The sequence below is a fragment of the Pieris napi genome, chromosome 5 (assembly GCF_905475465.1).
Source record: "Pieris napi chromosome 5, ilPieNapi1.2, whole genome shotgun sequence".
NCBI classification, from domain to species: Eukaryota; Metazoa; Arthropoda; class Insecta; order Lepidoptera; family Pieridae; genus Pieris; species Pieris napi.
The window spans coordinates 515746-532073 of record NC_062238.1 but is presented as its reverse complement, the minus strand read 5'-3'; the positions used below and the strand labels follow the sequence as shown (position 1 = coordinate 532073).

The following is a 16328-nucleotide window of genomic DNA, read 5'->3' as shown; positions in this document are numbered from 1 at the left end:
TCCAATAGGTAATCATAAATTATGAATTAATAGCAATTTCGCCGGATACAGCAGTTCGTTAGCAAGAGTCGAAGTTTTTACAAATATACAATATTATTATTTTATATATATTATTTTATTGTTGTTAAAAAATACAATGGCTTGATAAGTATATTCTTATTTTAAATGTCAGTTAAACAGCTGATTAGTTACAAATATCATTTGATTCTTAACTACCTTTTAAAAACTTTTTGTGTAGGTACCCTAATATTTATTTATTGAAGTTTACAACATCATACATAGTACAGTATATATTACTAAGTTATCTCTTCTAAAATATAAAACAAATTCGGTAAACATAAATGTTACAAAAAAAATAGAAATACAATGAAAATACTAGTAACTTTTGCTCATTGTTAAGCATAAGAAACTTCACCACTAAGTTTATTGATTACTATTTTATTAATTCCTTATCGACTGATATAATAAAATACTTAAACATTCGACAACAGAATTGATGATAGCTCCAATAAGGGACGCCACCCCATATGCCACTCAATGAGCCCTAACTAATGCGTACACGCCCTATCGTGGCCAATACGATGCTAATATTGATTCTGTAATATATTTAAATTTCTGTATTCAATTGTTTTTACCATTGAGTTAGTGGTAGGTTTATTTACTTTGATAGAAATAGAAATACTAGAGAATCGAGATGTCTTTGACTCCGTTTGTTATAAATGGATTTTGACAAATGCGAGTGACAGTTCGCACTAAGAAAAACATACAATATAATTTATAAAGAGATTTTCTACCTTACCAAAGAGGTAATGTGGAAATATTTTAGGAAGCGGGTAGACTTTGAATTTATTTAGCAGTAGTAACAATCTAGGTTTTTCTACAAAATATTAAGTTGTTTAATGTTTAATTTCTGTTTTCTTTTTTATAATTAATATACTTAATTTGCTTTCTGTTTCGTATATTTGGTTAATCAATGTAATCTGTTTTGGCTTTGTATATTGTCAAAGTTATTTTATTATATGTATATATGTAGCTGTAAGATTTCTTATAAATAAATAAATAATTAACAGTATACAGAAATTTGCGTGCTATCTAAGCACTGCATTAGCCAATGGCTTGGTCTAAGCACCAAATCATTGTCCTGAAGTGTGGCATCCAAAATTAAACTGACCATGAGGATGGCCAACCTTCGAAAGGCACTATAAAAAGAAGAACCTCTGCTCACTAGTTGTATTCTTCTTCTAAATACGAAATTAATTTCGAGTTGTTTATTCAAAAGCAACGGTCATTTTAACCATGGAATTAGTTCTAAATAATTAACTCAACGGCGCGTGCGCACACCCTCCCCTAACAATCACCCCGTATTCAAATTAACAAAGCATTACTATATTCCGAAACAATTATTTTATTCATCTTCAAAAAATCTACCTATTTCAGACATTTATTTTAAAGAAAAATTAACTTTATGTTTATTACGTAGAGCTGAGAATCGTTTGAACGTATTAAGGTTGTAAAATGTACGTGTAATTGAAGAAAAAAGGTGGCACGAGGCCTGTCGTACGCGCAAGTACTGTATCTTCCCTAGCGATCGTGGGGTTGATTGGGGATGCTCCTTTGTCGATAAAATACTCCTTACGTTTCTTTGCTATTTTCGATATTGTAGATAAACAATATCATTTATTAAACGTGTTTTTCTATACAGTATTTACAACTTAACCTACATAGTAATAATAATAATAATTAAACATTGATAAATATAACTTTTAAATTTGTTTAAGAATTAAAACAAATTTAAAAGTTTGGTCCCTGTGGCAGTGTATCGTGTATAACGCATTTCCTCGCTGTATTGCGAATTGCGATACTTAGGTATCCGTTGATCCTAATACTTATTTATAAACAACTAGCTGATCCGGCAAACGCCGTTTTGCCATGTCATTATATCATTTATGGTTATTGTGCCTCACTCGACATAGATAGGTATAGTGTGTCGCTTGTAGATATTTATAAGATCTACAATTACTTAGAACATTTTATGGTTCTATCTTTAATAGTTTAGGCAGGGTACGCAAAATAAGTAACTTTTTTGGTTGATTTTTTACACCTTGTGTCCGAAAAACCCTAATATCTTACGGAACCCTATTTCTGTTCAAAATTAAATATAGCCTATATTACTCGTGGATAATGTAGCTTTCGAATGGTGAAAGAATTTTTAAAATCGGTCCAGTAGTTTATGAGCCTATTCATTACAATCAAACAAACAAACAAACAAAGTTTTCCTCTTTATAATATTAGTGTAGATAATCTCACTGTAAATATTAGTTACACTGTTAAGATGTTTTAGTTAATAATAGAGGATATCTCCCTGTGTGTGTACATGGGAATATCACCTGCTATGTATGACACATAGTTAGTTAATAGTATATTATTTTTTGAAGACAAGGCAAATTTCCAAATATGTCAAAAATGTAAATAAAATCATACAAAAGCTTAAATAACCGATATTTTACTCTCGCGTTCGTTACATCACTATCGGCGCGTGCGCAGGTGTCGGTTACGCTCCGCTCCGCTCGCCGCTTATCATACACCTGGGACACCTCGATATCGCATCTAAGATTTAGATGCTCCCTTTTTTATTTCGCTGATAACTTGTTATAAACGCAAATTTACTGATGGCGCTACAACATTTTAGGTCTGTCCACAGATTTCTGTATCTGTCTCATGATCATTTGTCAATCTAGTAGGTGATCAGCCTCCTGTGCCTGACAGACCTGTGCCGACTTTTTGGGTCTAAGGCATTTCATTCCTCACGATGTTTTCATTCCTCACGCATATAGATAGAAAGTCCATTTTGGGCAGCCCGTAGGCGCGTAGAGGGGAGGAAGGGAATAAAACATATGATTAAAGTTCTACATTTATCTCTTTTCCTAATGGAGTAAATGGTGTAAACGATTTTCTTCGACCATTACGACGAAACCTTTATATCTCTTCATGGAAAATAAATAAAAAAACGTGTTATGTTTAAGCCATTGTTGAATCTTAAGTACGGTTGAACTCTGCATTGTAACTGACATGAAATCGCATGTTAAAGCTTCTCATTACTTTGAACTTTAGCGAACCTGAATGAGTTAATATTATTGTTAAATGGTTCAAAACTTACCTCATGTAAGGCGAAGTTTACGGTGAATTATTCTTATTGTAATTCAGCACCCGTGGCTGGCGTATTCTTCGCAAACTGGATTTATTTTTTTCTGATTTTGTGTATAATACATACATGTACTATACTCCTTCAGCTCATCCTTATTCGTTCATTATTCGAAACATATGCCTAAACCTTAAATAATAAGGCTTTGGAAAGTATATTTAAATAATATATTTATTAACAATGCCAATACAGGCTAGCCACCGAGGTCCGAACCAATTCGACTAAGGGTCCTATAAGAAAACCGTACGAATTCTTAAAAGGCTGGAAACGCATTCGCGAGCCCTCTGGCATCAAGTGGTAACATCATAGGCGGCGGCACCACTCTCATCACCTCTCACTTAACATCAGATGAGGCTCTAGCCCATTTGCTCTATAAAAAAACAGTTGCAAAATAGATATTGTATAATATTATAATAAATAGTGATTTTAATAAAAAAAATTGATAATGTTAAAGCGTGTTTAAAAAATGCATCTTTTCAACTCGCCGATATTCAAATTGAGCATTCTGATAAATAAGCTAAATTCATATTCATAGTTGCTTTCACACTTTGAAATCGACTTTCCTTTAGTTTTAATAAAAAAAAAAATCTCTTCGTGATTGTTATGTTTGCCTATACCTGTTTGTCACATTGAGTATTGTATTTCATCAATGTGCTACAAAGAACTGCAGTTCTATGTCCGTTGATACACAATTTTATATTAAAATAATAAGCCTTGAGTACATACATACCTAGTTTCCATATATTCTTAACATGAAAGGCACACAACTGTCAGGAGAAAATTACTTAGGGAACAATAAGAGAGGTTAGAATGATAATATATTACTAATACTTTGCCTTTATAATGTTTAACAATACGCACAAACATTCACTAAACATTTTAAAATTGAGGACGTAACTAACAATGAATATAATTAGTATAAGAAAATAATAATGCGTCTAGCATAATCTAAACCATAAAATAAAAAATATGTATTTCGAATAATTATTCTTGTACCAATGTGTAAGTAAGTTTTTATAAATAAATCTTTTCGTTCATGTTAAGCGGATTTGAACGAAAGATTGAAGTCATTAAATACCTTCAAAATACCGGCTAATATGCCAAAAATAAACGTGTAAACCACACGCTAATAAGCCACTGATTTCCCTAAATTGAATCTCAATAAATGCGTTTCAGTGCTACTAGATGGCGTGACGATAAAATTGCTGGAGGCTAATATTACGAGAACGCGTGCCAGCTCATTTAATGAACACAGAGTTACTTGGGAGTAGAGAGTACTTCATAGCATGCTTTTTGAATGATCAGAGTGAAGGGAATGTAAAACGAAATGACAGCTTCGTTTTATTGTGATTGGTTAACAGCATCACTGTGTGTTGACATGTGACATGCACCATGAATGCTTATAGGTTACCTATTCATCAAGCTGGCACTGTAGGCGTTGGTGGTTGACGCCCGTCGTGAATTTTACTAATAAAATTCAAGTAGTACGATGCTTGCTCTCGTCGGAAGTATTGTTGCATTATTTGTTCAAAAATAGTCTCCAGTAAAACAATGTTTCACAGAACACTTGAACAACTTTGACAAGAAAAAGAAATATAAACTTCTTAATCAATAAAAAATATAAAAGCATCTCTGGTTTGTATTAATCTACATGACGTATGTTATAATCTTGATTGACGAGAGCAGTTCCGTGAAATAATGATTCTTATTACTGGCTTGTTAACTTGACATCACTCAATTTTGCTAATATTAAAAGCGTAAATAAATTCGTGGTTATAAAAATACTTGTAATATGACGTTAAAATATTTTTTTTTACTACTATCTAATAACTAATATGGAGTATGTTAAATTAGGCAACTTATAGCGTTTATTTAAACTTAACATAAAAATCAAATATCTTTACAGTATTTACAATTTTCATAACCTACAAAGTAATAATTGAAAAATTAAAAAAAAGAAAATTAAAACAAATTTAAATAGTTTAGTCCCTGTACCAGCATCAGCATACCTTTAATGCTGGCAGCATTTCCTCGCTGTATTGCGATACTTATTAAATATATTATTACATCATCCCTCGTACCCTATGATAAGAAACAATAAAATTTGTGGCTTGACTTACATATATAATACTCAGTGTATAAAAAATACCAGCTTCATTTCTCAACTTCATTTCTTAACAACAAAAGTTCTCTTTTCTCTTTTTGAAGATTTTTTTGTGTTTAATTGTTATTTATTTGTGGGGCTATGGCAACTAACATGGTTTTATATTTTAAGCTGCAAAAAAGCAATGTACATTTATTATTATATTTTGTTGATTTTAAAATAACAAATTTGATATAATATGTATTGCTTGGAATTGTCAAGACAAAAAGTTAAGAGTATAAACTGAAGCCTACATCTGCCTATAAGTAGGCACCATCAAATAAATCTTATTAAAGTAAAGCCTTATATTCTCACGATATATTACCATAATAAGAGGCCGGAAGCTCAATTTGTCGGAGGCTTACGCCCATCTATCTGTCGACTTCCGGTTTGCTGAAATAAAACGATGCTTAAAGCCTTCTTGATGACGCGTCCTGCTCGTTTTTAGGTTTATTTTATCTTGTTAAGCTTTCGACAATCTAGACCTTTTTGACACCCTGTAGTTTTTATTAATGAAATAAAAAAAATCTCTTAAATACAATTTCATAATTATTTCTTTAAAAAAGTTAGCCCAAGTGTTCTGGCACTGAACAAAGCAACCTCGCACTTTTAGTTTAATAAGTATTAATATACATATGTTGTATGTTATTTTACCAATGCCATAATTTAGTTTTTACTATATAGATAATAAAATATCTGATATATTAATTACCAAATTCAGCGTAGCTTCATAAAAACTTTCTCACAAAGAACAAATGTTAGATTTATGTATATTACATTCCAAAAATGCCATTTCTAACAATTCGGGAGCCATTAGGGCGTCATTAAAAGACTACATCATTTTAAGTGCCTTGCATTTGTCAACCGTGACTAAATTAATATTTAATATATCATTATCGCTTTGAGAATTTATTTCTTGTATCGATTAGAAACATCTACACCGGAGGAATGCGTTCAGAAGAATTCAAATGACCAAAATCCTTCTTTTGATTAAGTTTTTTTATTAACTGAATTTTTAAATAATATATGTTATCACATTCGCTTTGATGACTCATTTAAATTAAGTGACAACAAAGTTATAATTGAATAAGGAATGATGTTCTATTCTTCCAACCAATCTTTTGATAAAAAGATTTTACCATTTCTCAAAAGGCCAACAATGCACTTCTTGATCGTCTTCTGGCAAAAGTATGTTATCAAATTTGCTTCGATGAATTATTTAAATTCATTAATAAAAAAGACAGTTTTATAAATTAAAGAAAGAAAGAAGGGCTCTATTGTTCCAACCAGTCTTTTAAACCAATCTTCTGTTTTACCAATTCTTAAAAGGCAACTTGCGAGCCTTCTGCCAATGTGAGTGCCACCAACTTAGTCTCTTGCCCCCCTGTTATATTGGAACGACACGATTGGGAATCTTTGCGCATGTACTGTTAGCTGTAACAATCGACGCTTGCGCATCTACCTCTTACATTATTTGTTTGTATATATTTTTTTAAATAATATTCATGTCGTAAATTTTTCTATTTTGAAGGTTTTTTTCAGCCTCAGGAACATTTGGCATTGGAGCTTCCAATAGACCAAGTTATGCTTTGTAGATAGGTCCTGAGAACCTCTGATGATAATCAGATGTATCCTACTTAAATTATGGCAGATTTATGAGCGGGCTCACGTGAAAGTGTTGAGGCTGATGCGATATCTCAATGATAATACAAAGATTTGTTATTTCGCAGATGCGTTTTAGTTTATAAAAACAAAAACTACTATGTCCTAATTTTAAATACATGAAAATTAGATCAAGTTATTGAAGAGTATTGTGAACACTGTTAAAACAATTTAAGAACTATTGGATTATATTAGTGCTGAAGTTGACATTAATAAAGAATATGGGTATCTTATAAGCCCTAGAGTTATATTAATAAAAAGAACTTTAGCTAGAACCTTTTTAGGTCTCAATTATAACATGATATGGTAACAAATAGTTACCATTTCTTTATTCTTTGACAGAATCCCGCGACCCATTGCATTATTTTCAAATAAATCATACGTTTTTGTACAATTTTATCGTCGACAAATATAAAACTGTCAACCGTAGCCGCAACATAAAAGATGTCCATATTTAAAAAGCCGTTTGAATCATTTCGTTTAAAATATACTTCGATTTTCAAATTCGGAATAAATTTCATGTCACCTGCGCCCGCGCAACCGGAAGAAGTGAGTCGTTTCATCTCTTTCGCGCGTATAGCGTTATCACCGTCTATCTTCTTATGTTTTATTATTTGTTTCGCTTTGACTCCCGAAGATTTGTATGGAGATAATTTTTATGCCGGTTTTAAATGCGATAAATTTCTTTAAGCTACATTTTCGTAGATCTTTGCTTTGATACGTTGCTAGCAATTTGTAGAGGCGCTAACAGGTGAACTAGAATATAGATTTGTATCGCTAGACCATTGTTATCTACACTAATAAACACGGCGCATCTGAGCATTCATTAACATACACGAGGATGCCTAAAGCGTAATTTTTTTTTCGATACCGCGCACACTGGACACTCACATTGCCAGGAAGCTCGCAAGTGCGTTGCCGGCCTTTTCAGACCCTAAGTCGAATTGCTTTGGAAATACTTCAGTGGGCGGCTGGTTCCAGATAGTGGTGGTGCGTGGCAGATTCTGCCTTAAAAAACGCTCAGTTGTAGGACTGGACGTCCTGATATGTGTTGAATAATGAATGAATTAAATAACATATAAAAACGAAGAGTGTTTTCGTGAAACATAAAGAAATTGTCCGTAAACTTTTTCTGTAGTTTTCATCGGCATCTTACTTTTTAATAGTTAACATAGGAACAGTTTTGGCCTTGTGACTTCAGCCCTGCGATTCTGTAACTCACTTCACGAACTCACACAGCAGTTTTCGCATCGGCGGTCTCTCTCAAATCAGTCGTGAAGCAGTCATTTTATGATTTGGCATTCTGAAAAGGTGGGAGCTTGTACTTTATTGTTTGTTGCGGCAAAAAATGCCTTAAGAAATGCTCTGTTGTAGAACGACGAACGTCGAGGACGGTATTTTGCAAGCTCAGATGCAGGTATTAATTCGAACAACTCCACTGAACACTTTCCATGGTAAATGCGGTAGAAGATGCAGAGAGTAGACCACAGTTTTTTTTCATATAATACGTTAATTATAAGCCAGTGTGTAAGATTCTTCTCTTTAGTCGCGTTCTTCTTCCATTCCCCTTGTCTTCGGCAAGCCTTAGCCGTATTAAGGCTTGTACGAATCTTAACTTGGTCCTTGGGGGTCGGCCTCGGGATCTCGTGCCTTCGACTCTACCGGTCACCATAAGCTTGTCTATGTAATCGGGACCTCTGCGTGCTATATGTCCAAAGAAGCTCAGGCTCCTTTGGTAAAGAAAAGACAGACGGGTCATCACTTGTATTTGTCTAAGCTAAGCTAAGATCTGCGTAAGCCTAGACGTGATAAAATATTGTTCCTTAGTTCGCAATAGATTTATAATCTTAAAAAAAATATTTGATCTATTTTGCTTATAATTACGCCGTCAATATTATATTATTTCGTGAGTGTTTTTTGTAAACTAATTGTGTTTCTTTGAAAGGCACATTTATATTAGTGTTTAGTTTTGTTTAATATTTCTATTATCTCTTAGTGTATGTCATGATTGCCTATAACAAATATAGGTTCTTTTACCAATGTATCAGTGTGCCGAACGTTGCCAAGCTTTTATCAATAAATTAAAAATATTAAATATAAATTTATGACATTTACGACTGACAAATGTGTGGCTTTTTACAAGATGGGTATGCTTTTTGAGTTATGAATTATAAATAAATTTCGTTTTTGGTACCCAAAAAGATTTTAAAATATTGCTACTACTTAAAAACAATTAGATCAGCTGGCTTCTAGTTAATGGAGAAAAATATTATTTGTGTAACTTAATTAACAGAAATATTTAAAATTGGTTCCGTCATAAAATAATAATATAGTAATGTGATGATGTGACAAAATAGTATAAAAATTGACTATGATGATATTGATAATGTAATATGTAACTACTATGTAAAATTCTACCTTTTAATTATGTAAGACAAATTCGCACGCCATTATTTGGCATAAGCGAAGTTTATATTGTACCACCATAATATTTTTGTAGTATGTTCTTGCAAATAAATTATTATTATTATTACCTTCTAAATCTTATAATAAAAAGAGCTGCTTACCTCGCTCAACGAATAAGTATCGCAATATATTACGCAAAAATAAACGCAATTTAAGAGTATTCTAAGAGTACATTGTCTTCACATATAATTATTTAACAAATGTAACAAAATATTGTAAACCTATTTTAAAAGAGTTAGTGTGCAGTTTCTTGCCCATTCATTTATATTTTTTTTTTGACGTTCAAAAGTGCCGTTTTAGATGGTCTAATTGAAATAAATGATTTGACTTTGACTTTGAATACAGCCAGTATTAAAAGTGCACTGCCACAGTGACCAAACTTTTTAAATTGGTTTAAATTATCTATTTATTAGTTTTTAATTATTATTATTACTATGTAAGTTAAGAATATTGTAAATACTGTATATTTGTGTGTTGGAAGTAATTATTAAAATTCCTTGATAAAAAGTAAACTTTAAATACTTGTTTTATTTTAACTCAAATCCCCGAAATTTGGTTTTAGGCCAAAGTAGGTTTGATGTGGTATAAAATGGACAAAATCGTTCACCAAGCTTTTAGATTTCGAATAGAAGTACCTACCCCGATCATTTACCTGCACTCTTATATTTAATTTTCTTGTTGTCTTCAAATAGTATCGTGCTTGGTGCGATGTTTACCTAGGTACACATACTTTCCTGTTTACGTGGTAGGACTGTATGTAACATTTTTACTGTAACTTTTCTCCATAGATTTGTCAAAATTAATTCCAAATTCTTCTTTCGTAAACTGAACCCAAAAACTTGTGGAAATTAGCTTTTTTAATAATTCTGATGATCGTGGCCACGCCTCATCCGTTATTCGTAATTAATACTTATAATTTATGATTAAAACATTAATTTTTCGATCATTTACTACTGGGTGTTCGTTTGATGTCATTATTCGTTAACTGTATCAGTTTTTTAGTTTCACTTTAAATGATTTGTTTAAAGAGAGATTTTTACATCTTATTACAAAAAAATCTCCATCCGCGTTTATAATTAGGGCGAAATCAGTTTCTAATGGTTGTTTCTTGTAATGTTATGTTATGTTATAAAATATGTATCATCAATTTTAAAGAGAGCATTGATAATTGCCTATCTCATACGTAATCCGCTGTTTTGCTGGATTTTTTTTACAATAAGCAAAAATTTACTTGTATTTTTTATTTTTTGTAACATTCATATTTACCAACATTTTCATATATTTTAGAAAAGATAGCTTGTAACATATACCAAAGTTATAGTAATATTATGTAAGATGTGGTAAATTTCAATTAATAAATAAATATTATTGTAACGATAGGTACTTCAAAGTGTTTCCTATAGGAAACTGATCTATTTTACAAATGGTAGTTTTAATTATTCTCAGCACGTCTTTGAGCTCTTATTTTAGAATACTTAATACTTTTTATTAGAAAATGGTTAAAGAAGGAAAAACACTACTTCGGGTCAAACTATTTTTCCACGCTATGTTGTGACTACTTTTTGTATGTTTTTATAATCTATCTATATTATATCTATCATCTATATCTATAATCTATCTCTATTATAATCTACCTGGTAAATAATCTTTTTTTAAATTAAGGGGTCAAACGGGCAGGAGGCTCACATTTTAAGTGATACATATTTACACTCTCAGTGCAAAAAGGCTTTTAAGTGCGTGGCCGGCCTTTAAAGAATTGGTACACGATTTTTCTGAACGACCCTAAATCGAATTGGTAACACGTACCTAGTTGTGGTGCAAAAACTGCCTTAAGCTAGATAGCTAGATAAAGCTCAGTTGTGAAAGTGACGTCCAGATGATATGAGTAGAATTTCGTATTCTGCCTCGACGTCCGACGATGAAACTCCGAACAACTCAGAGTACTTACTCAATTTTCATCTGCAGGCTTAACTGCCAGAAAAACCACCAAACTACCACAACCGCAACCCAATGCAAATGTAGGAAAAGGCAGCATGAAAAGCATTGATGAAAGCACCTGCAAATATATATCTATTTTAAGATCCTACTTGGCACTTGAGATTTAGCCGACAGCGTAATTACATTACATCCGTCTGTCTGTAAATCGTGATTAACTTTAATTTGGACTATCGAGTGGTAATTGTTCAATCGGTAATTTAAAATAATTTCACCCTTGAGTTGTTAATAGTACGCGAAATACTTTTTTAATTGTTTTCAAAGAGTTTAAGGCTGTTGGTAATTAGAAAACGTAAAAGAGTATTTTCGTGTTGATCTGTAAGGAGTCGATACAATTTGTTAGCTAACAGCTTTGTAACAATAAATAAATAAATCATCTATCGCTACAACCTTTTTAGGTCTGAGCCTCAGACAAACAGATACAGACAGTATCTGTTTTATGATCATTTCTCAATCTAATAGGCGTAGGAAAGGAGGTGATCAGCCTTCTGTGCCTGACACACCGGTTTACTCACGGTGTTTTCCTTCACCATTCGAGCAAATGTTAAATGCGCACATAGAAAGGAAGTCCATTGGTGCACAGCCGGGGATCGAACCTACGACCTCAGGGATGCGAGTCTCCCGCTGAAGCCACTAGGGCAAAAAAATTATTTAGTTACAAATAGGTAGGTCCTAAAAATATTATTTCATAATAGGTAAGCTTATCTACCTATATTTCTCTCTCAATCGATAAATATTAAAATATATATCATAAGTAGTAAGAATTACAGCTGACATCTGAATATTCTCCATCTTGTATATAAGACATAACATAGCATTCACGAGATATTAAGTCCCGCTTTTGTGTACGTACATAATAATTCCCCTTTATGATTCTAATTCTATTCAGTGCGCGTGCGCTATGCCTCGCCTGCTATTGGCCAAGTCCCAGCCAATAAAGTACACTGCTATGAATAGGTATTGGGGACCGGATTTTGAAGATCCGTTGTAAATTCTGTATAATGTATATAATTTAAGATTAATATAATGAACAACTCGCAGTGATAGCACAAGATCGAAAGGAAATTTTGTTAAGGACTTTGATTTTGATGAATCTAGAAAGTTTTTCTTTAGGCACGATACTTTCTATCTGTCTTTAGCACGATCTAAGACGAACCAAAAAAGATATCAAGTCAAATTAAGAACTTTTTATCTTCTAGGAAGTGTGTTTCAGTGTGAACAGATCGCCTTTTAATAACATAAATTTAGTATCGATTTGGAAACTATAATTTAAAGTTGTTTTTGATCAAAGGAAGCAAGGGCTACTGAAGCATCACTTCACTAACGAGACAAGCGAAAATTTCTCACACAAAAATACTCCAGTCACCCAAAAAGAAACATGCTATTAACAATGCGAAATATACCACTAATAATAACGTATCACTTTATAGAATTGCGTATGACTCGGCGCATTTGACAGCTGTCAAGTTTGATAGCTGCCAGATCGGACAGCTCGATGAAGACGTAAGGTGTCAGAAGTGTACAGAACCGGTAATTATGTTCGCGCCTTTTTTTAATTACACGGCGGAAGACGTAATGATTAGAAAACTTAAAAAATGATTCCATTTTTAAATGGCATAATTTATCCGTTGGTTCGAATGCATTCCCATTAACCCATATAAAAATTATCGTACAATTTAACATTTTTTACTAATTATAAATTTTCTTAAGATGTCTAGAGCCGCAGATTAGGTATATTACAACATAAGTCCTCACAACAAATCAAATTTCTTAAATGTTTTCTTTTCTTATGTTTATGTTATGCTTTGTTTTATCAAATTTCAAATATCTCCAGCTCAAAATAACTTTATTCATATAGGTTATGATCGTATTAATGTCAACAGTAAGATATTAAATTGATTCTAAATTTACTTTACATTTACTACCAGTTCGTAAGTTAAGAATAGAGCGGGCAAGAAAAACTAGCAAGAAACTCTCCGCCACTCTCTAATCGCCAAGTTTTGAGTCATACAAATTGTTTGAACTGGAGCAAATCAATCCCAAGGATTAGGATCATTTAAAGAATGTATTGATTAATTAACATTTAACGAGAGTTTTGAATTTATTCAGTGATAATTCTCTAATTTCGCTTGGGAGTTTACTGTAAAAACGAATACAATTTATATATTATGAGTACGAATAGTTACGAATAAGCGTACGACTCGTGAGGATCAAAAATGTATCATTGAAAAACGAGAGTTATGTTTCGGGCTAAGTCTAGACCCTAAATCTTATCCTTAGAAGATAAACCCTTACATTTCTGAAGTCGGTAAACTATGCAAAACAATGCGTTGAAGCAATGTGTAACAGTTTTAGTGAACATCTGCCTAATTTGCATAGAGCGACGGATTGTTCTGTCGATTCCGGTGATAACGTACCCTATCTACTGGCTTTTTACCGGCCAATCTCTATAGCTAATAATACTATTTATATAGTCTTCATACTCATTTTATTATTATTGTTTTCGTATGCAACTCGATGGCGAACGTGTGTGCTATACATGCTTTTTAAATAAAGATGGCTAATGTATGTTTGTAAAGAATAGTCAAAATATGATTTTAAAATTCTTTCACAATTTGATTCTAAACTATATTTCTTTGCAAAATAGTAAAACAATCTTTAGCTGTTCGAAGCCTGGAAAGGCCGGGTTTATAGTTGGATTTTAACTAATACATAAATAATCAAAAAGTATTTATTTGTTGTGTAGAATTGGTATAAATGGCAACTGTTCATGTCACCGTCCTATAAGCATTATTAAAAATAATATAATACTCCGAATTGCCTAAAACACAAAGATATATTTGTAGATTGCGTGCAATATTGCTATAATATGCCATATTTCATGAAAGTAGCATCGGTTTAGTTTTTGTGTGCTTTTTTATTTTGTTGAAATATCGAGTAGAATTTAAAAATAAATAAATATTCTCGTATATAAATAAATATACTTACTGCATCATAAGGATGTATACTATATTATTTAATACCTATGTTAGTAAAAAATAAGACCAAAAAATAATTCACTAAATCAAAAGATGTCTTTTATTTATGCTAGAAGTCAACTTACCTCTGCATAGATTTAAATTAATTAAACTTTCCAAGTTAAATGTTAACTATTTGGTTAAATAGTTGATTCATATTATATAGGATAGAATAAAAGAAAATGTATAAACAGACTTCGTGTATTTACAAACATGAATGTGTTTTACAAATTTAACAATAATTTATTCAATTTCTACTACAACTAAACTTAAACTAAATTAAAATTAATACTTTCACGGCAAGATGTTTTACATAAATATAAACCTTAAAAATAACAATAATCGGTAGGACGGATTGCTGATAAAAGTAATTTTCCAAAACTTAATTACATAAGCGTAAATTTGCAAAAAGCACAAAGGTTAGTCTACGGTGGTAACGTGTTTAATGCTAGTCATAAATATCCCTGTACAGCTATAATTTGGCAGATTACCTATAATCTCATGCTGGCTTCATTTTCAATGTACAATTACAACTATTTCTTACGAATAAACTGCACAACAGCTCACATAAGAACCTTTGCCTAACGATATCACTTCACTCCACTACTGCAATAGTTCATACAACGCCGCGATGTAGGTCTGAGCCATTTGCAGGGTCTCGTACTTGGACAGTTGACGATCGGCTCCCAGAGACGGCAAGTGGCCTCGTAGTCTGTCGAAAGCTTTATTGAGGTTCTGCATTCGCCGCCTCTCCCTGGCATTAGCGGCTAGACGACGACGTTTCAACACTGCAGCGCTGGTGGCACGCCCTCGACGTTTCCCAGAGCCTTCGTCTAGATCTTCTTCTTCAAGAATGTCGTTTGGTAAACCTCTATACGCGATGTGGGTCGACTCGTGGTTGCCGTCCAATGAAGACGTGGGCTCCAGACTAGAGCGTCCAGAGTCCGGTGACCGCGGCCAATTTAGGTAGCACTCCTCAGTGGAGTACTCCAACATTACATCGGACGAAAAGATGTCCTTTTCGGAGTACAAAAGTCGATGTCCGTACGTATCGGTTGCCATTTTGACACAGGTGCACAGTTTGATGTCCCGAAGGGTTCTGCCGCTCCCGTTTACCTGTCAACCCTTATATATTTTCCCGGTATGTTGGAACGAGCGAGGTGAGGATTGCGGTGTGTGTTAGAAAGGGACGAACGACGAGATCGAGAGGGTAATTTGAGGGCAATCATCATTAATTATTTTATTCTTGGGGCAGTGCGTGTGCCGATACTATTGTTTGACGCTCGACTTTCCGTGCCAACCTATTTTTGACTTTTGCAATAGTTCAGTAACTATTGATAAAAATTATTCAATAGCTTTATAGACATTTATTATATAATACCCAGTGGGATTCTGTTATTGTAAATTGTTCTAAGTTCAGATTAAAACTGATAAATGTGGATAGAATATCGTCGCTGAAATTTCTAAAAATTATTATTTAATGTTTTGACGTAATCGTCGCAGTAGCTTAACGGATCCGAACAGCGCGAATATCTGGGTTCATTTCTTGGGTAGAAGCTAAAGATAGCCTGCTTTTTAAATAGTATCCTAATTAAAGGCGCAAAGTACCTATTAGAAATCAAATAATGTGATTTAGTGACGAATATACAATCCCATATTAGTAATCATAACAAACAAATATATATAGTATATACAATTCTATTATAATATCTTAACCTACATAGTAATAATAAAAATAATTAACAATTAATAAAAATAAGTTTAAAAAGTTTGGTCCCTGTGGCAGTGTACCTACCTTTAACGCTGGCAGCAGTTCTTCGCTGTATTGTGATACTTATTAGTT

General features: G+C 32.7%; 1 protein-coding gene across 1 annotated transcript; it reads right to left on the bottom strand.

Annotated features, from left to right (window-relative positions):
- Nucleotides 1-14689: 14689 nt before the first annotated feature.
- On the bottom strand, nt 14690-15758 carry LOC125049608 (protein atonal-like). The gene has a single exon (XM_047648995.1). The coding sequence runs from the start codon at nt 15545-15547 to the stop codon at nt 15089-15091; it is 459 nt and encodes a 152-aa protein (XP_047504951.1). The 5' UTR covers nt 15548-15758; the 3' UTR covers nt 14690-15088.
- Nucleotides 15759-16328: the final 570 nt, after the last annotated feature.